The sequence below is a fragment of the Phyllopteryx taeniolatus genome, chromosome 6 (assembly GCF_024500385.1).
Source record: "Phyllopteryx taeniolatus isolate TA_2022b chromosome 6, UOR_Ptae_1.2, whole genome shotgun sequence".
Lineage (NCBI taxonomy): Eukaryota > Metazoa > Chordata > Actinopteri > Syngnathiformes > Syngnathidae > Phyllopteryx > Phyllopteryx taeniolatus.
The window spans coordinates 13,099,726-13,110,259 of NC_084507.1; the positions used below are offsets into that span (position 1 = coordinate 13,099,726).

General features: G+C 40.6%; 1 protein-coding gene and 2 non-coding genes across 4 annotated transcripts; all 3 read right to left on the bottom strand.

Annotated features, from left to right (window-relative positions):
- Positions 1 to 3,898: 3,898 nt before the first annotated feature.
- rps27.2 (ribosomal protein S27, isoform 2) lies at positions 3,899 to 9,352 on the bottom strand. Of its 2 annotated transcripts, none has more exons than XM_061777190.1 (4): positions 9,286 to 9,352; positions 8,767 to 8,875; positions 7,943 to 8,053; positions 3,899 to 5,159 (listed from the first exon to the last, which is right to left on the bottom strand). In XM_061777190.1, the coding sequence occupies exons 1-4, from the start codon at positions 9,289 to 9,291 to the stop codon at positions 5,131 to 5,133; spliced, it is 255 nt and encodes an 84-aa protein (XP_061633174.1). In that variant the 5' UTR covers positions 9,292 to 9,352; the 3' UTR covers positions 3,899 to 5,130. The 2 variants fall into 2 exon arrangements, with proteins under 2 accessions (XP_061633174.1, XP_061633173.1); XM_061777189.1 differs by having other exon boundaries at positions 9,241 to 9,298.
- Positions 7,110 to 7,242, bottom strand: LOC133480225 (small nucleolar RNA SNORA13). Its single transcript, XR_009789227.1, has one exon. It is a non-coding gene; the product is annotated as a small nucleolar RNA SNORA13 (small nucleolar RNA).
- LOC133480226 (small nucleolar RNA SNORA13) lies at positions 8,106 to 8,238 on the bottom strand. The gene has a single exon (XR_009789228.1). It is a non-coding gene; the product is annotated as a small nucleolar RNA SNORA13 (small nucleolar RNA).
- Positions 9,353 to 10,534: the final 1,182 nt, after the last annotated feature.

The following is a 10,534-nucleotide window of genomic DNA, read 5'->3' on the forward strand; positions in this document are numbered from 1 at the left end:
TCAAATACCCAACTATTTCTATTTCAAAGAGCATTACTTTTCCTACATACGTGATTGCAACTGTAGCTCTTGAAGAGATTATCATGGATACTAGCATAGCAGGCAGCACGGTGAGCTAGTGGTGAGCGCATCTGTCTCACAGCTCTGAGGTTACTGGGTTGGAATCTCCACTCAGAGCTTCCTGTGTGGCGTTGTTTATGTTCTGCCCGTCCTTGCATGTGTTTTCTCCTGGTACTCTCCGGCTTCCTCCCACACTGGAAATGTAATTGATTTTAAATTGTTTGTGTATGAGTGCAAATGGTTGTTTGTCTCCATATGCCCTGTGGTTGGCTGATGGACAAATTGATAAATGGATAATAACCATAGCAGCATTTCTAACAGAACTGTCCTTAGCGTGTCCTTATTTGACAAGCAAATAACTCCACCGATGGCTTTTCTCAACGGACAGGATGTTTTTATGCAAAGAACCCCCTCCCGAGGCCTTCATGTCCCTAATGGCTGTGACTGTCCAAACGCTGTGTAAGCCACTAATGAGGTGAGGCCTTTTTATGGCGCGAACCATCTGCTTGTGTGGACAAGTAGCTTCAAATGAGCACAGTACTTGAGCACTTTGCCCACGGTAGCGGGACATACTTTGGTTAGCGCAGACGATTACAACATCATCTCCATGGCAACGGCAGCCTCCCACACTGAATCCGCCGGCCCTCAAGGCTCCCTCTGGCTTTGTGCAGTGGGGACGTACCGGTGGTAATGTAAGCGAGAGCAAGAGGTTTTTAATTGACCTATTTTTCAGACAGTTGAATTGGCATGAAGGGGGAAGACGATTGGGTTTAGTAATGATCCCGCTGGGCAATTGTGCGCCGCTTCCTCCCCTGACAGGACTCCTACTGCTGCCACTTCTATGACACTACCTGGGAGTCCTCAGCACAAGCACCTTCCCACTGTCTTCCTTTCTCTCCGTCTGATGTTTTGTCTCTTTCCAAATCTGAAGCTCTTCGCCCTGTATTATTATGGATGAGACAAGGCTCCTTTGTGTGTGTGTGTGTGTGTGTGTGTCGGGGGCTGTGTGCATTTAAGTGTGTGGCCCCCCTGGCAATGTGGAGGCGGTCAAGAAGTAAACGGACAGCCCAGAGCACTCCCACTTGTTAGGCTTTTCCACTGCAAAGCTGTCCGGGTGCTAATATTCTTTTCCAGCAGAATTATTCTAAGTCTCATCGATTCCTCTTCATTGCGTAACTCAAGCAACACAACAAGTGCCTACATTTTATTCTGCTTTTCTATTTGATGGATTTTTCCACTTCAAGGCTGCCCAAATAGAGTGGACCCCCACATACTTGCAGTTCAGCACTCGTGGATTCACCTTTTCACAGTGTTTAAAAAAAAAAAAAAAAAAAAAGACAAAAAAAATTAGTTTTTTTTCAAAATGCAATTATAATGGATTTCAATTATCTGAAGATTTTCGCTATTCGCAGTCTGGCGCAGTCCCGAACCTCCCGGTTCTAGGGGGAGGCCAGGTGGGGCAGCGCCCCACTAAAACATGCACAAAAAAAGAATAGTCTGCAGTTTCTGTGTGCTGCTGTGACCAAGGTTGGCTTTGCAGGGAGAATGTAGGTCAGGTGAGCCTTACACTTGAAATAGTTGAATGTGTTTGTGTGCACCTCAATGTTTGCACATACAGTTAAGTGAATGGGATAAATAAAAGCAACAAAAAGGGTGTTCGTAAAATGCCATTAATTAAAGGACCAGTGGTTTTCAAACTTTTTACACCACGGACAACCTCAAAAAATACAGTACCTCTCCAAGTACCTGCCAAACGACTAACATTAAAATACACATGAACATTTTGCTCCCAAAATCCTATCGTCAACCTGGGGGTGGGCTGAGAGAAATTTTCGATTCCTGAAAATGGGATATTGTGGCTGAACAAAAGGAGGGGGACATCACGCACATTGGGGCACATAGCGTAAAAGGTGAGGGGCCTCGTGCCTGCCCAGTTCCGCCGCTTCTGATCTAGCGTTTTTTTATAGCGATGGTGAGCTGGTGCCCATCCCAGCATGGTCACCAGCCAGTGAAAAGGCAGATATACTGTAGAGAAACAACAATTTACACTCCACACTGGAAGGCCAGAGGCGAGATTGAAACTCTTGAATTGTAGAACAGAATGGCAGACATGCTAACCACTACGACTACTGACCAGCCCGCTGTCAAAAAAAATAACAAATTAAAAATACAAAAATAAAAGGATTCAAACAAAATGTACCAAATACAAATACAGTGGTGCCTTGAAAAACAAGTGACCCGACCTGTTTTTTGAGATACGAGCTGTTGTTCTGCTGAATTTTTGCTTGCGAGCAAAAATTTGAGATAAGAGAGCTGTATGGTGGCAGTGAAGTCAAGTGAACTCATATCTCACCAAGCAAGTTTGGCAGATAGTGGGCAATTCTTCAAAGAAGAGGCTTCAAGCGGTTTATTGCCTCTCCCAGTTGCGGTTTCATGTCAAACTAAACATAAAACAAAGAGAATTACACATATTTAAAACAACCAGACAGCTAAGCCTTAAAGTCGTTAAAGTAATGCTGAGTCGTGGTGTTGTAACCCTGTAATGGACATGTTTGATCACAAATGATGGAGGAACACATTTAGATAGAAAATATAACAATACTCATATATATTCATTATCCTCTGCAAAGGACTAATATTACTGGATGAGCTGAGTACATCTCCATGTACAGTATATTCGAATGCCTGTATTATACTGCCTCCAAGTGGCCAAGGTACACACACCGGAAGGAGCAGCACAATGTCCATTGAAGTGAATTGAAGCAAAAAAATAAAATGTGGCCAAAACGGTTTACTTTCTTTACAAGCTATTTAATTTTATCCTTACTGTATCTTTATAGAGCAAAATATTATAGGGTGCTATTTTTCTTATTAAAAAACACATTACAAAGTACAAACATTTTTGTTTTTTCAGGGAGGCTGAAATGACAATGGCATTTCCATTCACGTCAGTGCGTGGCAATGATTTGAGAGATGAGTGTTTTGTGTTACACTCATGGTCACAGAACAAATTAAACTTGTATCTCAAGGCATCACTGTATACAAATGCAGTGTGTGTGTCACTTTGTTGAAGCAGACATGCGGTCAAGCGTGTCACAACACGCAACATATTAGTGTGGACACGCTGAGATTTCTGACAAGGGCTCATCACTGTGGCTTAGAATCATGGCATATAAACCCAATGTGTTTTGTTTTTTTACCTGAAATGTTCACTGAACTTAATTTCAAGCCTGAGCGAGATTGCAAATCAATAAACTAAAAGTCATCCAGCCATTAAGTGTCAAGACTTTTGTTTTTCTGCTCTTTTGTATTAAGCTGCAGTGGACATCTTTGTGTCAGGACTTTATGTGTTTTGTGACAAATTAAGCTATTTCAAACATTGGGGTAATTCAATTAATTTTGGAGTATGAAATGCATCATTTGGCAAGAAATAATAGTCTTACCTTTGACTGCATGGAGACGTGGCGCAAATCTATTTAAAATTACTACTACATTGGGTATGATCATGTTAAAGCCAGCAACAATCAGCATTAAGAAAAACCGGCACAATGGTGATGTTTCAATAACCATCAATGATGAATATAGTAATATAGTAACTGATAAGAGTCGATCAAAACAGCATCATCTTTGTAGGGGCGCTTAAAAAAATGCATCTCGTTTGTGATTGCATTTCATTAGGCTCCTACTTCATCACAAGAATCTGCTACCGAATCAGTTGAATGCAATCCAGACAAGAAAATAACTTGAATGAGTGACATGATCAACCAGTGGAGATTTAAATATGCATGAGGATTTTGGAAGTGCGATGGGGATGGAAACAGATGGAACGTAATCAAAATCAGATTCAAGATCAGCTATATTTATTTCATTTTCATTTGGTCAATGAACAGGACAGCAACATTAAACACTACAGTAACATGAAAAACCGCATGAGAGAATAATTAAAAGTTTAGTTTACAATTTGAAATAAATGACTGAAATGGCCAAAACCAAGCCATTGAAGAATGTTCATGTTTTAAAAACCAGATTCCAGCAAATGATTTTGTGCAACTTTATAACTATTCACAGAAAGCACATGCAAAAATTGCCCCAAAAATGTATTAGTATGTCTTAAGCAAGCCTATATCAAAACTCAAGACAGGTCCTCCTCTGAACCAACCAGGGCGAAAAGAAAAAAAAAGGCCAATGAACAAACAGAACGAAGGTTGCGACGTCTAAGTCAAATGCTGACTTAACTGTTGCATTTATTTGGCAGGTATTAACTAATAGTCTTTAATGAATCGGCAAAGTGCTGTACACACCAACATGATTGGAGCAAGAAACTGTCATTTCCAAGTGGAGCCACAGTGAGTCTCCCTTTGCATTTGTTATTTAGAGCAGCTTTTCTCAACTGTTGTCACCTTGGGACATCAATTATCCTACTGTTGCAAAGTCACAACACACTTTCATAGAATGTTTTTTTTTTTTTTTTTTTAAAGCATTTTTAAACCCTGTTTGAGTTTGTGACACCACCAAAGGCATAGCCATGCCAAGCCTTGATATGTCTGCCAGCCAAAGGCTGAGCTGCACTGTATTTGTTTACACAGACAAAACTAGTGGCTAGAGAACAAGGAAGTAACATTTCTTGTCACTTTCGTACTATGCTCCGTGTGGTAACTTGGTACACTTTTGTACTGTACGTGAAAAATCAGAATAGAAATACATGTAATTTTATTACTAGTCATCTGTGACACAGTCATTGGTCCTGACACACCAGTTGAGAATCACTGATTTAGAGGTTGCGCTGAGGGAGCCCTCTCATCCCCTCAACCTTTCACATTAATAGTTTTGCTAATTTGAACTCATCTTAGCAAGTACACACAAAGCACTTTGGCAATAATAAAGATTAAATGTATTGGGTTTAGTTTTAAAAACAATGATTAAATGGCAGGGGTGTAGCAGTAAAGGTCAAACATCCCTGTTTAACTTGTCACACGCTCTTGCTTTCCTGGGCTCCATTGCTCGACGCCACAGCAACAGCGCTGAATGAAAAATGTTGGGTCATTTTCAATCGCGTCGCTCCGATCCAAGTTAGTGTTGTTTCCTTCTGAACGAACATCCTGGGAAGACACGGAGACACAGATAGACATTCAGTCTAATCAATAGTCAAATAAAAAACCTCAGTGGAACACTTACAAATAGCCCTCAGAACATTTCAAGAATAAATGTACAATATGATTGCCTCTGGAGGACTTTGCAAGTCATTTCACCTTAAGATGCCTTTGAGACTTCTCCATTTCACCCCCAAACATACAGTACTTGAGATTTTTCACAGAACTTCATATTCACTGCTACACTATATTGCCAAAAGTATTCGCTCACCCATCCAAATAATCGGAATTAGGTGTTCCAATAACTTCCATGGCCACTGGTGTGTAAAATCAAGCACCTAGACATGCAGACTATTTTTACAAACATTGGTGAAAGAATGGTTCGTTCTCAGGCGCTCAGTGAATTCCAGCGTGGAATTGTGATTGGATGGCACCTGTGCAACAAGTCCAGTCATTAGATTTCCTCGCACCTAAATATTCCACACTCGACTGGCAGCTCTCTCATGAGAATGTGGAAGTGTTTGTGAATGACAGAAACTCGACCACAAAGCTGTAGGCCACATAAACCGACAGAGCGGGGTCAGCGGATGCTGACGCACATAGTGCGAAGAGGTCGCCAACTTTCTGCCAAGCCAATCGCTACAGACCTCCAAACTTCATGTGGCCTTCAGATTACCACAAGAATAGTGCGTAAAGAGCTTGACGGAATTGGGTTTCCATGGCCGAGCAGCTGCATCCAACTGATACATCACCAAAGCGCAATGCAAAGCGTCAGATGCAGTGGTGCAAAGCACGCCCGCCACTGGACTCCGGAGCAGTGGAGACGAGTTCTCTGGAGTGACGAATCACGCTTCTCCATCTGGCAACCCAAAAAGACTGTGCACCAGTGTACAAAGCAAGGTCCACTAAGACATAGATGACAGAGTCTGGTGTGGATGAATTTGACTGGCCTGCACAGAGTCCTGATCTCAACCCGATAGAACACCTTGGGGATGAATTAAGAGTTTAGATTGAGAGCCAGACCTTCTCTACTAACATCAGTGTGTGACCTCACAAATGCGCTTCTGGAAGAATGATCCAAAATTCCCATTAAACACACTCCTAAACCTTGTGGACAGCCTTCCTAGAAGAGTTGAAGCTGTTATAGCTGTAAAGGGTGGACTGACGTCATTATTGAAACCTATGGATTGGGAATGGGACGTCACTTAAGTTCATATGCGAGTCAAAGCAGGTGAGCGAATACTTTTAGCAATACAGTGTATAAATAGATGTTATGCTGTTAGAACTAATTATTTGTCAAGCTCACATTTAAATAAATTAACCACAGCAGACAATTTACATGCAAACAGCAAAATAAGTGAACTTGCTGACAGGGTGGACATTTTTGGCTGTTAGCATTTAATGAGCACATAGTGGACCTTCACTGCGCAAACAGGTTCCGAGGTAAACCAATTAGGAGGGTTTTTTTTTTTTGTTTGTTTTGTTTTTTTAAATAGAGATCCTCTCCTTTTAAGTTTTCACATTGTGGTCATGTGAAGACTGAATGTGATGCCCACTTTAAATTCCCCAAAGTCTGCGCACTTATTTGGTGTGCAAACTGTGTCACAGTATAAATCGATAACAGACACTAATTCTATCTACCTGATAAGAGTGACATCTAGACAAATGTGCTCTCTCCAGTGACTGGTCCACTTTCCAGAAAGGAAAGGGGCACGTCAGGTACAACCATTACCGTCAACAAGTACAGCTCACCGGGAAGGCCACGGTTTCCATGGCAGCAATACACTGACAAAGGGAGCCAGGATGCTCCAGTACAAACAAACCTGGATCTGTGGCTGTCTTGCAGTGTCAAGTGCTACAAAGCTTCTTCCGGTGCAGCCACATTTCTTTATAACCACCTTTACACACCATCAGCCTTCCGCTCTCCGCTCTCTTTCATCCACATAAAACCCACACCTTGTTTGTGCTTGCAGCTGAATGTGTTCGAAATGCATCGGTGATGATGAATTTCCACCACAGCTGCAAGAATCAATGTCTGCCTTAGTTGACACCCTTTTCACGACGGATGCAATGAAAGGGCAACACAAAGGCAATGATTTACGATGGACTGGGTATAGATCGGTTGTGTCACGCCGCCCAAACGCATCATAGCAAAACACTGAAAGCTTCAGGGTGGAGTGAAGTTTTGATTCCTTTTGAAACTCTAAGGCCCTGTAATGCTTGTTTAAATTTGCATTTAAGCCCTTTGCAATACTGTTGTAAGCATCTTTAGTAAAGGAACCCTGCTTTTTTTTTTTTAATTCCCGACGCCCCCTATAGTGCACAAACATGTATTTTTTTTTAATCCATCAGCAGCAAACTAGTACTGCTAACACTAATAATAAATTGGAATGTCAAGATTTTTCTCACACACACACAAAACAAATATCTCCAAAAATGTTCTTGTACCCGTGTCATTTAGAACACAATGTTTTAACATCTGAATAACATTGTCGGTGGGTAACTAATCTTTACACTTGTATAGCAGTTAAGAATGTTATGCATTAAATACAGATTATATGAAGCAATTTTTTTAATCTTCATTCATTACAGTGGAAAAAATGTTTCACAGTTAGCCCTTTGAGCTTACACTATATTTTACACTAAAGTTGGGTGATACACGTTAAACAAACCAGTCATAACTATATTAAAGCCCCCAAAATAGTTTAATAGTGAGGTTTTTTTTTTTTTTTTTTTTTTTTAGACCTACAAGTGTGCGGTTGTGTGCAGACTGTACTCAAAATATTGCATACCTTCTGTCAGGCGAGCTTTACCGCCTGTAGGCTGACAGAGGACCGTGGAGCAGCCGACACACAACACCACAGTCTGAGCGTGACTGAACACGGTGGTGATCTTGTAGCAACCTGAAAGCACAACAAGCCAGTATTACACTATCGTGTGTGTGTGTGTGTGCGCGCATGTGCTCGTGGGAGCACTTGCAAAGGAGTCATTTCAAACTCAATTCAGTGGCTGCCACGAGAGTCAGTGTGTGCCTTATCTGACACCCCCATCACTACACAGATCAATGAGAGGGCAACACATAAAGGCAAAGTATGTGTATCAAATATATGTTTGCTAAATACTTCATTAGCTCTCGACAACAGTGATTCTGAAAATGTGGTACGGATACCACTAGTGGTACGCACTGAATCACTGCATTCAATGTTCAAACTGTTCATAATGTTACACGGGCTTAAACGTTTTTTTTTTTTTTAAACCAGTAGAGCACATTTAAGCACAGTTCAGTTGTATTTAACTTTTAAGAATAATACATTTGTTATTTAATATTTTAGAACTTTATTATTAAACAGAGCTTTATTTTCACACACTTATTGAGGTACAACTATTTAACTTGCAACACATTTTCAAGTTATTTAAGCACAGTGTTAATGTTCAAACTGTTCACGTTACAGTGGAATACAATCACATTCAATGTAGTTTATAGGAACAAAACATTTATGAACACTTGAGACTCCTACACAACTGCATTTTTTTTATATACTTATCATGACGGTGATACTTGGAGATAAATATATTGTTAGGTGGTACATGATAGAAACCATGTTAACAAACAGACCTGGGCATTTGACGTCCATAAAATAGGAATTTGGACTCTGGACGAGACGTTTCTTCTTGTGTCTCCTCTTCTCCTCCTCAGAGGAGGGATGCAACAGATCCTTTGCAAGCTGCAAGTTCAAACAGATTTTTTTTTTTCAGCTAAATCAAGAGTAAATAACCACCATAATTATTGGACGTGAAAAGCCAACATGAAGATACTGTATAAAAGTTTAATTTTGGCAACCTGAAAAGAACAACTATGTTTGAGTAACGAAGCAATATAATCATGTTAAAATAATGTCTATGTAACGGCTCAAGGACACGGAAGCACACATCGCCAATCGACAACGTGTGCTGCTTTGTCGTCCACGTGTCTCGCCATATTGCGTCCTTTCTCGGCTCATTATTTGTGCATCACGCGCGGAGACTCGACGTAAATGGAAAAGAACAAAAACACACATTTATCCCGAAGTAATTCTAGCAGTTTACACACTTTTAAACGGCGGACGACTACTTGCGTGATCGTAACGGCACTTACGGGCATGTCTGGACTTGTTTGGACTCGAGCCGGAAGAAGACACAAAATGACGCGCCGGAAGTTGTTAGCTAATGGGGCGGCATACTTCACGTGACCCCGGAACAATTATAAAAATGTTACTCTGGGTTTGGTATACTGTACTAAAGTTTGATATTTAAGAGGTACCTTATGTTTTAGTATTTATTATTATTATTCATATTGACTAAAGCTAGAAGCCATTTACCTCTCGTGAGAGATTTTAATGACTGAGAAATGATAGCATGTAAACTAGGTTAATCTTCATACTTGTTTTAGCTAGTTGCCAAACATTTATTGAAGGGAAATATTACCGAATTTTTTTTTAAATGGTTCTATACCAATAGTTGTCCAAAGAACCACGAGAATCCCAAGTTATCCAACTACTTCTGAAAATGTGTCACCCTCACAAGTGTCTCCACCGATGACTTGGCAGTCAGGCTCGCCAAAGTTCCAGAAATAACCACTTTCACGCACACTCATCAAAGCCTAAGGGTAAGCAGAGCTGCAGTGTTATGCAAAGATCAGAGTAACCCTTACCACCATCCCTTTTTGGAACCGCTTACAGTCTTAACAGTGTTACGCGTTTGGCCCTCATAGATTAGCATTATAACAGCGTTAGCCCCTAATAAACGACAGTTCGTTGACCAGTAAATTGGTTGACAGGATGGCTTTGTGGGTTATAGGTGGTTGTGTTCGGTGATGTTTCCAATGCGCTACAAAAATGCTTTTATTATCTTGAGCGTTTGCTTGATTTCCACACTTGCATGCAGCAGGCCAACACTTGCCACCAAGCGAAAGCCGAAACAACGGTGTGCAACTCACAGTCAGAGGAGGCAGACCACCTATGAGCCCACATATAATCTAGCAGTTTATTTTACAGCAGTGGTGCAACGAGTGATTGGTTAACCGAAAACTAATCCACTATGAAATTAATCAGTAACTACTTTGATAAACGTTTAGACACCTTGTTTAACTTAAAATCCAAATCCTCAGAATTTTAGCCTGTAGTCCTCCATGAAGGCACACTGATTATCTTCATGTTTAATCAAAATAAGACATCACAAAATCACAAAAACATCTGTTTTTACTTATGAAAACAGTGGTCAACATTTTTGCCTAATTTCTGACATTTTACTGACCAAAGGAGTAACCGAATCATGATAAATTTATGCTTGTGCATTTTCTGCACTGTCAATTTGAAATAATTTCCTGTTTCTTTCTTAAAAAATAA